The sequence below is a fragment of the Urocitellus parryii genome, chromosome 6 (genome assembly GCF_045843805.1).
Source record: "Urocitellus parryii isolate mUroPar1 chromosome 6, mUroPar1.hap1, whole genome shotgun sequence".
In the NCBI taxonomy this organism is placed as follows: domain Eukaryota; kingdom Metazoa; phylum Chordata; class Mammalia; order Rodentia; family Sciuridae; genus Urocitellus; species Urocitellus parryii.
This window is the reverse complement of record NC_135536.1, coordinates 168500021-168517516: the sequence shown is the minus strand read 5'-3', so window position 1 is coordinate 168517516 and position 17496 is coordinate 168500021. Positions and strand designations below refer to the sequence as shown.

The 17496-nt window shown below is 40.8% G+C and overlaps 1 protein-coding gene across 1 annotated transcript in view; it reads right to left on the bottom strand.

Moving 5' to 3' along the window:
• The window catches only part of Fermt1 (FERM domain containing kindlin 1), a 31290-nt gene extending 14187 nt beyond the window's left edge, over positions 1–17103 (bottom strand). Inside the window, exons 1-8 of the mRNA XM_026385827.2 lie at positions 16953–17103; positions 14117–14350; positions 10743–10883; positions 9583–9796; positions 7507–7609; positions 5304–5411; positions 4556–4687; positions 2532–2581 (exon numbers count right to left, since the gene is read on the bottom strand). Of these exons, the coding sequence (XP_026241612.2) occupies positions 2532–2581; positions 4556–4687; positions 5304–5411; positions 7507–7609; positions 9583–9796; positions 10743–10883; positions 14117–14350; positions 16953–17103 (1133 nt within the window). The remainder of the gene's footprint in view (positions 1–2531; positions 2582–4555; positions 4688–5303; positions 5412–7506; positions 7610–9582; positions 9797–10742; positions 10884–14116; positions 14351–16952) is intronic.
• Positions 17104–17496: the final 393 nt, after the last annotated feature.

The window sequence follows — 17496 nt, the reverse complement described above, 5'->3', positions numbered from 1 at the left end:
TTTAGGTAATTAATGTTTTCTACAGAACCCTGTGCATGCCTGGTTATGGATATTTCCCTCTGAATATTTTTACAGCTGCATTTGCTAAGGCTTCCTAGATTTTGTGGTCCCAGACCAGTTTCTATTTAATTTTCCCTTATCGTATAAGGCATTTCAATTCCTACCTACATCTGTGTGCGTCACAAGACTTGGCTCTGATTTCTCAAGATAGACTTTTCATTTCCCGCACAGAACTCAGTGCAAGGATGAACTTCCTTTCTGCTTTCTTGGGCTGATGGTAATTTTTCTATTCCCCGTTAAATAGAGAAAACAGCCATTGCAAGTCTGCACTATTAGGCAGGTGCTTCACCAGGCTTCCTGCTTCATGTAGGCCATAACGTTTATTTCCTATCCCTACATGGAAATAAAGTATCAGCCCCAAGCCAGGAGAACCTCTATCCATGCCCTTAAATCCTCCTGCGTGGCTGAGGCTTCACTTGCAGAACCAGGTCCCCTCCTGATTTTCTGAAAACCTGACATTTCTCAGTTTCTTTATGATCCATATTGTATTTACGATTCTTTTATTTCTATGTCATGATAGCAGGATTGGGGATTGCATCAGACCAGATGTCATGTTGTTGGAAACCGAAGCCCACATGTGGATGGGTTCTGTAGATTTTATTTTGAAAAAAGAAAGAGCTTTATTGCAAATGAAAATAAATAAATAAATAAAAGGACTAGTCCAATACTCTCATTGTGAAAAGGAAAGAAGCCCAGGGAGATGAAGGACCTGCTAGTGTTCACATTCTTCCTAGGAATAGAGCTATTCTCCCAATCCCCTCCCCTCCCCTCCCCTTATCTCCCACTCCCCCTCTGCTTTCTTTCTTCATGTTTTCCTCCCATGAATTGTATTATACATTACATCCGGGGTCTTGAGACCTCTGGTAGACAAAGTGCCCATGGGTCAGGTACAATGGCAATTTTGTGAATTGAGTGTAACTGTCACACCAAACGCCATTAACACCTTCAGGAAGGGTCCTGTCATCATTTGGTTATGAAGAGCTGGGTTTATTCTACAAAGAGAGTATGGCCTTTCAGTTTCACTGTAGAACAGTTATGAATATTATATCAAGGTATATTTGTGGCTTCAAATAATTATTTTTTCTTTGCCACTCTTGACTATACCAATAAGTCAGTTAGGGTTACAAATATTTAGATGACAGATAATAAATGAATAACCTTATTGTTTGAGGCCATACCTACAATTACATTAAAAAAACAAAACCCAAAAAACCTAAACAAACAAACTGTGGAAATCCAGTGGCAAATATTGGGAGGGGGGGGGAAACGCCTGTCAATCAGCGGGATCTCCTAACTAACGCCTGTCAATCAACAGAACCCCTGGCCAATCCTGGAGTTCAGCCAGCTCCCCTGACCAACCCCAGCGGGACAAGGGACCCTAAAAATCCCCTTTCCTGTCCCAACCCCTTCCTGTCGTGAGCCCCATAAAATCCCAGTCGGGTCAAGTTCCCACGGGGTTTCTCCTCAGACCCTTCTCCTGTGCACTATGTCTGTCAGATCGAGTTCCGCCTGGGAGTGATATCCCCAATAAAGCCTCATTCAGCGCCTTTTAAAATCCGCCTCCTTTGATTGCCGCTGCCTTTGCCTGATCTTACAGTTACCTTTGGACTCTTGTTACTCGTTTATGCCTGGTTCACGGTTCTTCTTTCCAAGTTTTTGTTTGCATCATGTATTATCAAAAGTAACTTGCATGTCTTTTAAAGCCAGCTGCCCCCAGTGAAGTGTTGGTTTGTTAAGAAAAGTCAACAAACCATTGAGTGACTTAAGTAACTGATAGACCTTCAAAAGGCCTTATTTCTTTCATCCTAACATGCCTAGGTATCCATAAAGGTGGCCGTTTTTCTTTCCATGAAAACAAAACAAACAAAACAAAATGTTAACTTTCTCTGCCTTTTTTTTACCCCCCTGGTACTGGGCATTGAAGGTAGGGGCACTCCACCACTGAGCCACCACCCAGGCCTTTTAAAATTCAACTACCATTTTCACAAGGGAGAGGAGATAAACAAAGTTAACCACTCTCTCTGTAAGGGCAGGATCAAAGTTCTGCCACAGTACTGTGTCAAACGGTGTCAGAGTCCTGAGCCTACTGGGTGGAACCTGCTAGAAATGCTAACCTGGTGTGTATGTTCATTATTACTGATGCTGGTGATGTTTACACCACTGTTTAGTGAGTAAGTACTAAAAGCCAGGTAACCATGTTAAAATACTTCATTTACAAAATTTTATTGAATCCTCCCAAAGAACCTAACAGGAGTTATATTCCCATCTTATAGCTCACGAAACTGAGACTCAGAGGCATGAAAATACCCCAAGTCACCTGGCTAGTGCACGTGGTCGACTATGTGACACCGAAGTCTATAATCTTACCTTTGAATGATGAACTTGGCTAACAGATGTGCAATTTACACTTCTGAACTCTACCTGCAAGACTTTGTTATGGGGAATTCCTTTTCTCCTTAAAAGCTACTTACCTAAACAATTTGAGATTGTCTGCAAGCTTGGGGATGTCAGTAATGTCCTCCTAGGGAAAATAGATCACATTTCACAAGCAGGAATTCCATAGGTGGTTCTGATCCTCTACATCTGCACTGTCCAATATAGTAGCCCTTGCCACAGATAGATTTTTAAATTTGAATGAATTGAAATGAAACAAAATGATAGCCAGGTGCAGTGGTGAACACCTGTAATCCCAGTGGCTTGGGAGGCCAAAGCAGGAGGATCGCAAGTTCAAAGCCAGCCTCAGCAACTTACTGAGGCTCTAAGAAACTTATCAAGACTCTAATAAAATATAAAACAGGCTGAGGATGTGGCTCAGGGGTTAAAAGCCCCTATGTTCAATGCCTGGTGCCAAAAATAAAAATAAAATCAAACGATAAAGCTCTATCCTTTAGTCACAGTAGCCAAATTTCCAGTAGTTACCTTTAAAGGGGAGGGGAAGGTTGGGAGTGGGATGATAAATTGGGGGCTCCTGAGGGGCTGGTAAATTTCTACTTCTTGATTCAGGTGTTGACTTGGGTGATAATTTGACACTCATTTGTTAACCTGTACATTGATATGTTTTTCACTTTTCTGTATGTAAAAAGACGATTCAGAAACTTGACCAACATTCTCTGTATCCATTATTCAAGTTGAAAATTTGAGTTAGAAATGACTACTTTTTTTTTTAATATTTACTTTTTAGTTGTAGTTGAACACAATACCTTTATTTGTTTCTATGTGGTGCTGAGGATCGAACTCAGGGCCTCAAGCTTGCTAGGTGAGGTGCTACCACTGAACCACAATGCCAGCCAGAAATGACTACTTTTATGTGCAAAATATTTTCTAATTTTGTGATAAAGCAATTGGCTACACATCTAAGTCACTGATTTTTGTACAAAAGAACTGGTTCTTTGTACAAAAGAACTGGGTTCATGAGGTTGGTGACTGTTTCCAAACTGAGAAGCCTATTGTTTAATGCCACAGACTGAGGGAGGAAGGAATTTTCCATTTAATCCAAGAAGGATCACTTGCCTTTTGCATTTATTCAGCACAGAAAGGAGACAAAAAAGATCTCTAATTTCATGGGGTCTGTGTGAGACAGAGCCCTGCATCTCCACAGAACCTTGGCATTTAGTTGTTTTAGGTATTTGCTCTTGCATGACACAACTTTCCTGTTAAAGCATTTAACGATAAGAGAACACAGAGTGAATGAATGTGAAAGAATACAGTTCACTCACTCTTATTCATTCTTCCTATTTAGATCCAATTACAATGGACCCCACCTTTCTGATTAAATGTGATTAAACGAAAATTAGTCCCATGATTAAAGAAGTTAAACAAAAGGTGCCACTCCATGAATGAATCAAACTGGGGATGGAGGGTGGAGATTATAATTATAAAGCTGCCATTCAGCCACGTTTCAGGGTTAAAAAGCAAGGGGTCATATGTGAGTTTTATTTCTTTATGTTTTCCTGGAAAGTTTTTGTTTTATTTATTTCCTGCAATCGAAAAGGTTCAGGAATGTTTGAAAATGCCCCAGTGAAAGGTCCTGATTTCTGTCAATCTTGCCCAGTGGAAATACATAACCAAGTAAACAGATAAGAAGACTAGATCTGCAAATCATTTCCTCTATTCTCACAGCTGCCCCAAGCCACACACAGGGTGGTTCTTACTAGACTTAAGAGATCAATGCCATGTTCCATGTTAGTGAAGTGGAGTTCTCAGCAGCCTTCTCCTCACGCCATGCCAACTTACACCCGGGAAGGAAGACAATACAAAAAGTATTGTCATTAGTTGTGATGAAAATATCTTATAGTCCCTTGTAGAACTAACTCGAGAAAAGCTAGTCAGTTCTTGCTAAGTTTAAGCTTGTCCCATGAAGAGCATATTCCCCCCCCCCACTTTTTTCAAAATAAGATAAAATATTCTCTTCTTTCTAATTTTAAAGCATCCATCCCCACCTGTCAGTCAGTAGGAGCAAAACCACAATGCTGGGCTAACAGAAGAAAGTTCATACCAAAGTGCTGTCTGCTTTTCCACCTTCTAGGGTCACTTCCAAATTAGAAAGGGCAGCTTCCACTTCGTCAACCTCGGACTCATTTGTAAAATCCTGTACCTCAGCCGACATCGACAATTTGCTGATGTGATACTAAAACGAAAATAGAGATTTTAGAAATGTTATAAATGTGAAAGGACCATTAGTCATTTCTTCTTTCAATCAATTCCCCTGGAATGCTGTACATCTCTTATAAGGAAGTCTCCTGCCTATGCAGGGAAAATGACATTTTAATTGGACTCATTCTGAGACTTATAGTTAGTCCTGTTCAAACTTGATTCTTTCCCATCACTGATGGGACTGGGTGGTAGAGGAGAGATCAGATTTGCAAGATGAATGCTTTACATAGGATGTGCGTATATGTGGACTATGAGGAACATCTTAAATTTAAATTGACTCTCCTCATTTTTATTTCTTTCACCAAAGAAACAAACAATGCTAGGCATGGTGGTGCACACCTGTAATCCCAGTGACTCGGGAGGTTGAGGCCAGCCTCTGCAACTTAGTGAGGCCCTGTTTCAAAGTAAAAAATAAAAAAAAGCTGGGCACATTTCTCTGTGGTAAAGCACCACCCCTGGTTTCAATCCCTAGCACCAAAAAAAAAAAAAAAAAAAAAAAAAAGCAAAAGAAACACATAGTATAAAGAATGGGAAGCTTTAAGCAGAAGAAACCTAGTTTCTTTCCAGTTATGAGAACCCAAGATCTCTACCTGTAGTGCTGCAAAGATCAGCATTTCTTCTTCTGTGCAGTCAATTTCTTCTAAGAGAATAGCCCACCTGGCTTGTTCATAGAGTTGGTTTATTCGGACAGCATCATACTAGAGAAATAAACAGATGTGTGTGTATATGTATATATAAAGACTTTTTTTCATATTCTACAATACAAAAATTCTGGAATAACTGAATCCATTCTCTGTGAATCAGATGCACTAAACCTTAGTTCAGGTAACTGAGAAGAGCAGTTCTGTCTTTCCATTGCTCCTGCTCATTTTGGTCCTGAACTCAGAACTTAATTTTCTCTAAATATTTTCCAGAGCTTCTTCAAAGAGCCAAAATAGCCTGTCTTAGATTCCATTATTTCCCATCTCTCTATTATTTTTCTATGGGTAGTAAAAACAGACAACAAAAATAGTTTACACTGTAAGTACTGTGATGAAGAGGGAGCCCAAGCTGATCAGTGAACTCTGACGGGAATTTTTAATGAAACTTTAAGCTGATTCTCAGTTAAGCTGGAAGATACGATGTTCAAGTATTGCCAATAAAATTTTGAAAAAGAAGGACAATATTGGGGGAGGCATTTGTCCTCCCAGATCTTAAAACAATTAATATAGTATAGCATCAGCATAGTGACAAAGTATATGCTAGGGTGATATCTGGAGATAGATCTATGTATCCATATTTAATGTAAAACAAAAGTGACATTGTATGCAAGTAGAGAAGGGAATAATTCAATACCATTCATGTTGAGAATGCCCAGTTATTTGGAGAACAAAAACCCAAAACAAAAAAATATACTTTAGAGGCTGGGATTCTGGCTCAGTGGCAGAGCACTTGCCTAGCATGTGTGAGGCACTGGGTTCCATCCTCAGCACCACATGTAAATAAATAAAATGAAGGTCCATTGACAACTAAAAAGAAAAAAGTATTTTTTAAAAATGGTGCTTTGCACCATCCAAAAATATAAATGATAGATGGACTAAAGATTAAATATACAAAACCACATGAGATACCTCTCACACCCACTATGATGGCTCTAATCTACAAGATAAGAACTAGCATTAGTGAGGATGTGGGGAAATTGGAACCCTTGTGCAGTAAAATGGTGCAGCCTCCATGGAAAACAGTTTGGTGGTATTTAGAGAGTTAAATACAGAATATGATTCAGCAATTCCACTCCTAGGGATCTACCCCAAAAGAGTGAAAGCAGGTACTCAAACAGATACTTGTATACCAATGTCAACAGCAGCACCATCCACAATAGCCAAAAAAAAGGAAGCAACCTGAGTGCCTGTCAATGGATAAGCAGATATATGCACACATGGAATATTATTCCCCCTTAAAAAGTAACGAAATTCTGATACATGATACAACATGGATGAACCTTGAATGAAATCAGACGTAAAAGGACAAATATCATGCAATTTCACTTACAGGAACTATCCAGAAGAGGTAAATCCATAGAGACAGGAAAAGAGCAAGAAGCAAGAAGGAAGGAGAAACAGATGTACTTATGCTGTGCACTCAGAGGACCTGTCACCCAGCTTACATTTTCTGCCATTTAGTGGCTGACTCACAGCCCCACAAATGGCTCATCTGGAGCACAGAAAGGGCAGAATTTCAAAGCACTTATTTCCTGCCTGATTCCGTGTCCTAATACATTTCAGGGGGGAGGTGTGTACTGAGAGTGAGGGGGTGGCCAGCTAGAGTTTTCGTAGAGATGACACTTTCTCTCAGAGACTTCTTAGCGCTGCAGTCCTGTGTGCAGCACCTCGTGGTTCTGACATGCATGGGAACCTGCCCTTGACCCTGGCCTCTGACAGCTCCTTTCCTTCCTGTGGCATCAGGACTCCAGTGCTGGGAAACATTTGCTCTTATCCCTTCGTTCCTGTGAATGCAGGGGGCAGGGGCCACTGTGGTAGTCCATAAAGATCCCAGGAGACTCCTGTTAACCCAGGGACAGCTGACCTGCCCTGGAGAAACCAAGAGCTGAAAACTAAGAAACCAGTATATGTGTGTCAGTCTAACCCTGCTGAGATCAAGAGACCCCACAAATCGGCCCTAATTTTAATAATGAAATGACTCAGTTTTACACTTCCATGCATTCAGAGAGAGAGAGAGCCAGAGAGAGCGAGAGAGAGGAGGGGGGGACACAGAGAGAAAAGTTTTATATTTTCTTGCGAAAAGTTTTCTTACTTTAGGATTTAAATCAAAGAAAGTGTAGTATTTAAATCGTAACTGCAGTTGCTCATCCTCTTGGATTCCTTGTTCCATAAGGGAGCGTGAAGAATCTAGCCAACTAGAAAACAACAGGAGGGGTTATAAAAGCCAGTCAATTTTACATATGTACTTATTATATTATGTTATATATTATACTAGTATACACACACACACACACACACACACATAATACACCCTTGAAGAGAGGCAGAATAAGAACATTGCAAAAAACTAGTAAGCATATAATAATAGCTTATAATTACATTTTATCTGAGAGTGTTTTAAGGTGATAGATATGTATATATGACATACACTATATGCATTTATATACATATGACACACACATGACATGTATATGTAAAGATGAGGTATATATGACATCTAAATATATGTCACCTTAAAACACTTTAAAATGCAGTTTTATATATACATATATATATACATATATTTTTTTTTTCTCTCTCATTCTCATTAACACTCTAAAGTAATCCATTGAAGGAAAAAGGCAGTTTTTATTATCTATCTCAGTTTTATAGATGTGGAAACTGAGTCTTTTCTTTTTTTTTTTTTTGGATACTGAGGATTGAACTCAGGGGCAATCGACCCTGAGCCACATCCCCAGCCCTATTTTGTATTTTTTATTTTATTTAGAGACAGGGACAGGGTCTCACTGAGTTGCTCAGTGACTTGTTTTTTTTTTTTTTTTTTTTGCTGAGGCTGGCTTTGAACTCGTGATATTCCTGCCTCAGCCTCCTGAGCCACTGGGATTACAGGCGTATATCATGGCACCTGCCTGGAAACTGAGTCTTGGTGACGTTAGGCGTTCTATTCAAAGTCGCAGTCACGTGGTGGAGCCAGCATGGCAGTCTGTCCCAACTGCCTCGGTACCAGGTAGTTCACTCCAAAGCTAGGCCTATCTTACTGTCTAATGCTTTCTGCAATGAGGGAAATATTCATATTCGTGCTGTCCAATGTATTCACTTTTAGCCATCTGTGGCTGCTGAGCATTAAATGAGGTTAATGCCTCATTTTAATTTTAATTAATTTACCCCAAATTTAGATTTTAAATATTTCTATGTGGCTTGTGGTTCTTGTACTGATGATCTCATTTTCAAGTTGAAAAATAAAAGCTGGGTAATGGGGAGGGGTAGAGGGATGGAGACTAAAAGTTGGTAACAAAATGCTGTGGGGTTGAGCATCACTGAATACCACTGAACAGAAGTGGCCTGAACTCCTATTCTATTACTCCTTGTGGAATAGCAAGAATAATCAAGATATAATCTCCTTTCTAAAGGAGATGACAATCTTTGGCTGGGTTGGGGGGTGGGGGGCGGTGATCAAGACTTATAATAAAGGAACAAGGTGATAGTGGAGTAAGGTATGTCAGGGAAGTGACTGATCAACCTGGATTAGTGATACTCAGGAAGAGGCCTATGGTTGAGCCTTCAGAGACTGAGGAGTAGAGACAGGAGGTGGAGCAGTGACAGAAACAGTCCCCCCATGAAGGAGGGACAGGAGGTCACAGTAGGACACAGAGACACCCATGGGAGTCAGGTCTTACGGAGAGTGACTGCTGTTAAAAAGGTTGACTCTGTTTGGTGGGCAATGGAAAATGAAAGAAATGGTGGTTTGAGAAACCATGAGGGGGTATTTTCTGAGAACATTTCAAACAGAGGCCCTGGACTTGCCCTTAGAAGGCCTACAGGGACAACGTGAGCCAGGTGGACCACCTTGGATCTCCCCAACTGGTTCATGAAAACCAACATACTCATAAACTACTCACAAACATTCCATAAAGCATCTTTTGCACACCTGGAGCAGAAGAGAATTATATTTACATACATCAATCCATTGAGTTACCCAAACACACAGATTTGATTACAGTTGAAAGGTACGGAAATGACCACAGGCTGCATTTATGCCTTTTTTTGCTGCTTAAGTCAACTACTAAAGCACAATTCCCAGGACTCTTAACTTCAAACTTAAACACTCCCTGATCTCCGGGACAACTCTCTCACTAAGAGAGAAGCAAAATAGAAGTCACGTCCTTACCCTGCGTTAAGCTTGGCTTTATCAATCAGAGACCGAGGCTGGTACATATCAGCAAGTGCCTCTGGTGACGGGGGTGGCTGGCTGAATGCGAGGATGTTGCAGTTCTGTTCTGTTAAAGGGCTGTCAGTGAACCAAGTTATGGTGGAGGATGCCGGAGTCCCACTGATGGGGTCATAGGTAGGAGTCATGGTCTTACTGTATAAGCCTGGACTTCCTGCAAAGCAAGAGGAAGATGGATCTCATGAGAGATTCAGGTGGGAATTTTTAGAAAAAAGAAGTACTCCCATTCCTTACACTAAAATGAAATTTGACTTTCAATGTTTATATCATTTAGAATGATCAGAGGAGTTATGATGGTTAGGAGATCAGTTATAGACAGACCAAGACCTTGTCTACTGTATATTCAGTTTCTGGGAAACTCAAAGATTTAAAAGTTTCCTCAAATAAAAAATGTTGGGGACCATTTTTCTAATTCAAAGCTCTCTTATTTCAACAGAAGCCTCGACGCTATTAGAGAACTGGGGACCTCACAGAGTGCAGGTACAAAATATGTTTCAGGTACTCCTGAATCACATAGCAGTGCTTGCCCAATTTTAAGAATACAGCAAGTTAATTATCTGGCTCAAGTTTGCATAAGGTACACAGACCTCTTTTATTCTTTGCATTGCAATATACTGCACAAGAAAGCCCTCAATATTGCAAGCATGCTAGAAACTTGATTATTTTGATATAAAAAGAAAATTATGATACCTCTCCAGAATTTTTACCTGGAGAAATTTCCCCTCATTCCCAATGAGAACTTGAATTCAGGAAAGAATTGCACTAAAATAGAATCAGGAAGAGAAAAGTATATTTGAGTAATCCAAAGTATCTCCTTTTTAAATATTATTTTATCCCCGTATCCCTGGTTTATGGACATCTACCAAAATTTTCCATTCTCAGAAACACAAGATTTGCAATTACAACAATGAATTATTAAGCTTATCTGCTGAAAACAAAAAGGTCTGAAATAAAATTTTGTTATTTCCAAACTTCACTAGGTAGCTCTTCCTTATCTCATTGATCCTAAAATTTTATTCCTCCTTTGAGGGGAAGAGAGAGGCCTATTTTCCCTCTTTGGTTTTCAACTACATTCACAAATTAAAACAAATCTTACTTACCTGGTGACCCTGTTGGAGAACTCTCCAGGTTGAGAATATCTTCAATGATGGGCTCCTTATTATTTTTATCTTTCTTTTTCTTTTTCTTAAAAAAGTCACCAGAAGGCTTTAACAAGGAAAGTTCTTCTGATCTTCTAATATCTAAAATAAAATAATAAATAATAATTTTTTTTTAAAAAAGAAGAAAAATAAATAGGATAAAGAGCATTTCGAGACTCAGAGCCATTTTCTGCATTTAACACCACGTCTCCAGAAATCCCCGGGAAGTAAACAGAACTAAGTTGAATCACTTTTAAAGACATAAAAGGGGAATAGTTGTCTTTAGACTCTCTAAACTGTGTGTGTCTGTGGGTCAATAGTGGAGGAAGATTCAGTCTAATACAATTTCTAGTTTGCTTTTTAATTTATTATGAAAATACTTCAAATACATTCAAAGCAAAGGAAATAGCATAATATCCTCCTCCCTACACTTCACTGCCAGCCTCAACCACTACTAGCGTTGTACCACTGTTGTGATTTCCATTTGCCACCAACTTTTCCCTGCCTCCCTCTGTTTTGTTTTTGTCTTAAAAAAAAAAAAAAAAAAACAAGGGCCCATCTCCTTTTTTCTTTGTGGACCCCAAACCCCTAAAACCTTCATCTCATACACTGTCCAGCAGGTCTTTTCACACCTTGCCACCTCTTCTGGGCGCTGGCCATTTCACTGCTTCCAGAGCCTTTGTGTCTCTGCCTGAGGGCTTGCTCTGGAGGCCAGCAGGGCACGCAATGCTCTCCAAAATCATCCCTCAGTGGTGCACAAGTACATTGTCCCTAAGGTGGTAAGCCCCGAGGCTGCGGCTGAACTGCCTGAGGTCCCCAGTGGCCCACAGCTGAGGTTTGATGGTTTGATATTTCCAATCTCACTTCCCCACCCACACCTGGTGTTTACTGATAACATCTGCTAAGAAACTGTTTATACTTGACTTCTCTCCTCGGGGGTCTGCTTCCATAGATCCCAGACTAAGATAAGCCCCCTTCCCTGCCATTCACCCAATATGTGCATTATATTGCTGATCAGAATTGCCAATAACCATTACCACAATGAGTGGCTATAACACCAGGAACAAGCCAAGGGATGTGATGACCGAGGGTCCCTGGGCAGCATTCCTGGGTGTCAGTGCACTGGCTCCTGTTAGATTCTCTAGTTCAATCAGTTCACACACTGCTTAGTACCAAAGTGGAGCCCAGCAGTGCAAATTGATTCTCTCCCCACTGGCCCGGGATGTCTGACTGACAGGTTGCAAAGCACACCTGCGGCCACTCAGAATGCATGATTTATGCACACGCCTAGAGATGAACCAAAAAGCCTGGCTAAAGGTGCAAGCATTAAACAAAAATCAATAGCAACACCTCTATCTCCAAGTCCATGATCTGTGTTCTCCCTCCACAGCCCCCGACTGACACACACGGGGCGGTGGGGGTGGGGGGGACCTTATACAACCTAAATGGATTTAGCTTCAGTTGATCAGATATAAAAAGACAATGAATGGAAATGCCAACTTCCTTCCTTGCCTCCTGGGTTTTACTGTACTGGGGCACTAAAACACTGAGCTACATCCCCATCCCTCTTTAAGATAGGGTCTTGCTAAGTTGCTGAGGCTGGCTTCGAACTCAAGATCCTCCTGCCTCAGCCTTAGAGTCACAGGAATTACAGGTGTGTGCCACTGCACCTGGCTCATGAAGTGCTTTCTGCCCTCGTGCTATTGTACTGGCCCTCCCTGTGCAGCACTGGCATTCCTAATCCTACTGACCCTTCCCCTCTTTTCTCTACATCGTCGTCCCTTTTAAAACATCCTCTATTATTTTCTTATGACACTTATTGGCTATTATCTGCCTCTGCCTGCTAGGATGCAAGCACCTAGAGGGCAGGAAACCTAGCAATCTTTATCACTGATGTCTCCCCAGCGCTCAACACGCTGCCTGTCACATAGTAAGTGCTCAGTAAACATTTGTTGAATGATGCTGTTCACAGTTGAATGGAGGAGACAGATTCCTCAATGATATATTATGTATTGGGTGTTCAAGAACTGATTTTTGGTCTTAGTATCAAACTTCTTTGATATGAACACTATCAAAAATAAACACTTCAAAAAAATATAAAAGGAGAGCACCTTCATAGACCCAGTTTTCCTCCTTTTATGGAATCTCAAAAAGAAGAAATGGGTTAAACAGTGTTGTCTCTATGAGTGTTTTACTTTGGGACACAGATCCATAAGGAATTAGGCTTCCATTCACAATTAGTGTACTTTTCTGCTTAAAATAAATCTCACTGGTAAATTGTGTGAACACAGCTATTTGCTGGAGTCAGGTGTTAGTGAAGTAATGGAGACAGCAGCAGCAGCAGCAGAAGAAGAAGTGAAGATACATCAGCTCTTTCAGTGATGAAGGGTTTAACAGAAACTCTTTGGGGGGGGGTTTCTTTAATAATGATTTGAGCATAGTTTGAAGAAATGAATTTGCAGAACAATCTTCGTGGTTTGTCTCTTCTATCTATGAAGGTCTTTAGTTTTTGCTCCCTAGATTTAACTGATTTATTTATTTATCTTTTTCCCCTATTTTTTATTGGCGCATTCTTATTGTACATAATGGTGGGGTTTACTGTTACATATTTTCACATGCAAATGAGATGCAAACACATGCAAACATAACAACAAAACTGGACCAATATCACTTCCCAGTATTCCCCCTTTTTGTTCTCTCCTCCCTGACCTGGTCCCTTACCTCTACTCTATTGATTGCCCTTTGAACTTCATGAGAGTCTCTCAACTCTTCTTTTCCTTTTTACTTTACAAATGTCTTTAAAAAATTTTTTTTTTTTAGTTGTAGATGCACACAATACCTTTATTTTATTTATTTATTTTTAGATGGTGCTAAGGATTGAACCCAGTGCCTCAACACATGCCAGGTGAGCACTCTACCACTGAGCCACAACCCCAACCCTACAAATGTCTTTTTGAAACAGTTTTAAGCTGTATGGAAATGAATCTGATGTGGGTCAAGGATGTTCTATTTGGTTTAACTGCACTGCGATGGCTGCAGTATCTGGACTTTGCGGTGTACTTCCCAATAAAGAGGGTGTTTTCTTTTTTTTTTTTTTAGAGAGAGAGAGAGAGAATTTTAATATTTATTTTTTAGTTCTCGGCGGACACAACATCTTTGTTGGTATGTGGTGCTGAGGATTGAACCCGGGCCGCACGCATGCCAGGCGAGCGCGCTACCGCTTGAGCCACATCCCCAGCCCCTAAAAGCGGGTGTTTTCTAATCAGCCATTCAGGGTATGCAGAAAGCAGCAAACACTAGCGTCTAAAGGGCACAGGGGCCCCTGGGGTACTCACTCAGGCTTTTGCAGATGTCACTGACAGCCTTAAACACCACAGCCGAGAAGCTGACTCGCAACCTCACCGTCTTCATGTTAGGCAGCCGAAGGCGCAGCATTTTGTGCTGGGGGGTGAAGAGAAGCTTGGCATCTGCCTGAACCCCACATTTGTCCAGGGTCCAGTGGGTTTTCAGAAGCCAGCAATGTTTCTGTTCCCACCAAAGAGCAAAGTCTGACCAGTCTTGAGCTATGTCTACAGAGATGGAAGACACAATTAGGCAAAATGAGGAGAAGTAGAAGGAGCTCTGGAGGGTTCAGACTCCCCAGGAATCCATTTCACTGTGTGTAAAACCTGGAATGAACAACCCTCTTTGGCTCCCCATCTCTTTTTATAGCTCAAGGCTCAACAATCCTTGGCTTCTCTACAGTCACCAAGGCCTGACAGGGAGAAAACAATGAATGAACCCTCCCATCATTTACATTTAAGTAGCAGGAAGAGCAGAAGCATGACATTTTCGTTCTTGAGGAATGATGAAGTTATTTTTCCTAAAATCCCTCTGTGCCACTGTCCTTTCTGGAAGGCCAAGAGCATGTGCCTTTGTTTAATGCATCTTATTTCTCTCACAGAAATAGATCCTTATTCTGGGTGCAGCAGCGCATGCCTGTAATCCCAGCCGCTCGGTAGGCTGAGCAGGAGGATTGCTAGTTCAAAGCCCAGTCTCAGCAATATAGTGAGGCCCTAAGCAAGTTACTGAGACCCTGCTTCAAAAATAAAAAAAAAAAAAAAAAAAGAAAGAAAAGGGCTGGGGATGTGGCTCAGAGGTTAAGCACCCCTGGGTTCAATTTGTGGTACCAAAAAAGAAAAAAAAACAAAAACAAAAACAAAAAACAGGAAATGGATGGATCCGGATCCTTACACTCCGGATCACAAGGGAATATCAACAGCCCCCAAAGTCCACACAGAAGTGCAGTAAAGCTGACATTTCCCTCTCTCAATAATGGCCTAGTCTTCTAGTAGCACCACAGTCCCATTTTCAAAACATCTACACCAAAATCAGAGTTGCATGCTTTCTCCCTCTCAACGTTAGCACTGATATTGAATCTTTCCTCTCCTTCAACACTGGCTTAAAGGTGAATTCCTTCATCAACCTTGTAGTCAATATTCAACCATTCTTTCTGCTAAATACAGGGTTGCTAGTGTTTTTGTATGGATAGGAAGTGTCTCCATAGATTTTATGCTAAAGGCTTGGACCCCACCATAGCAGTGTTTAGAGGTGGGGATTTGGGCAAGTGATTGGATCCTGGGAGCTCTGATCTCATCAATGGATTAATCTATTGAAGGTTTCACAGCTGATTCTAGGTTGAGAACGTGGGTCACTGGGGCCAGGTCTGGGAAGGACATAACTAGTCCTTATCCCCTTCCTTGAGCAAGTGTTTTTTTCATTCTCTCTCTTTCTCTCTCCCTGTCTCTCTCTCTCTCTCTTTCCTTGAGATCTGAGGCAGATTCACACAATGAAATATTATATAGCAGGAAAAATATTATATAGCAGGAAAATGAAATAACATGAGTGAATATCTCAGACACAATGTCGGGTGAAAGATGTGTAAGAGTATATCCTGTATAATTACATTTATATGAAGTTCAAAAACAAGCAAAATTGTTCCTGTGATGTTAGAGGCCAGGATAGTAGTGACCCTTAGTAGACTAACAACTAGGAGAAATCAGATTTGGGGCGTGGGTCAGGGAACAGATTAGGAAACAGGTCATGGTCTATTAATCTGGGTGATTAGTTACATGACTGAAAATTCATTGAATCATATCCTTATGATAAATGTACTTTTCCACATTTCAGTCAATTTCCTTAAAAAGGCTTTATCTCATTAGCATAAATAGGGAAGCTATTACCAAAGTCTTTTCATAAACAAAGGAAATAGAATGTCATCAAATTTTAGGCCTAATAATGTTGACATGGTGACCTCCTGATGTGAAGACTCTCACCCAAGAGACTTCACTTTCTCTGTTTGAACAAGTACAGTAGCAGATGATAGAGAAATGTTTTTATAGTTTGAGTCTGAAATGTCCCCCAAAAACTCACATGTTGAAGGTCTGTCCCCAGCTGGTGACAGTACTGGGAGGTGGTGGAAAATTTAGAAGGTGGTCTAGTTGTAGGAAGCAGATCACTGGAGGCATGCCTTTGAAGGGTTTATTTTTCCTGCTTGTTCTCCCCCCCCACACACACACACTTCCTAGCCACCAAGAGGTAACCTCTACCACATGCTCCTGCCATAATGTTTGGACTTACCCCAGACCCAAAGTAATGGAGCCTACTGGCTGTGAACTAAAACATCTGAAATCACAAGCCAAAATAAACCTTGCCTTTTTAAAGTTGATTGCCTCAGGTATTTTGTCACAGTGACAGAAGGCTGATTAACACAGTGTGAAAAGACACATCGGCACCAAATGCACTTTATCATTGATCAATCAAGTATTAACAGAGAACTGATACAGTGGTTTAATGCCATGTCACCTAAAATCATCTTAGACATCACCGGTGGCAAGGACTTTGTCCATGTGGAAGTATAGCACTCTACCTATTTGGGAACATGAGTTTGTCACCAAAGACTCAAGTTTTCACAAAGGTGGTAGATTTTGTTTGAGGTTCCTGCAGGACCCATTATTTCTTTCTGTCCTGGAAGAGATTGGGGAACAAGGAAGAGGGCCGTGCTCTACAGGCAACTGTGAGATGAATGACCAGAAGAAATTACATGATCCGGCAACCTAGACCAACTATGCAGCAGTGATGTAGCAAAGAGCATTTCTACTACACAGAAACCATCGAGAAAGAGGAACTTACTGATCTTTTCTACCAACTTGAGCATCACACCCCCGACATGCAGGTCTCCGGACACTCTCAGTGTGATGTCTCTTGGCTCCTTTTCATTTGGATTGTGAACTTGGACCATGAGCTCCCAGGATGCAGATGCAAAGTCACTGGATGAGATCATAGTGGCACAGGCAGGTGTCTGTCGAATAAAAATGAGGACATAGATCAGAACAGGTGAGAAGGGAACTGGAAAGGGCTAGTAGATCCTGCAGAACAAAACATTTTTTTGTTTTTGTATTTGATTTTTGCCTGGTCTTCAAAAGATTCCACAGCGTTCCTGGTGCCCAGACATTAAATTCAGCATCTTAATAGTAGAGACAAAATGTCTTATAAAAATGGACCTAAATCATCTAAATTTATGTATTTTATCTTTCTCTCTACATTCGCACCTCCAGGACCCTTTGGCTATGTTTTGTTGTTTGCCCATTTAATACATCAATTTTTACTTTCCTTCTCTATTGAGTTTTCTCGGCTTTCTCTGAACTATTCCAACAAAAGTCAACTCTCCATGGTA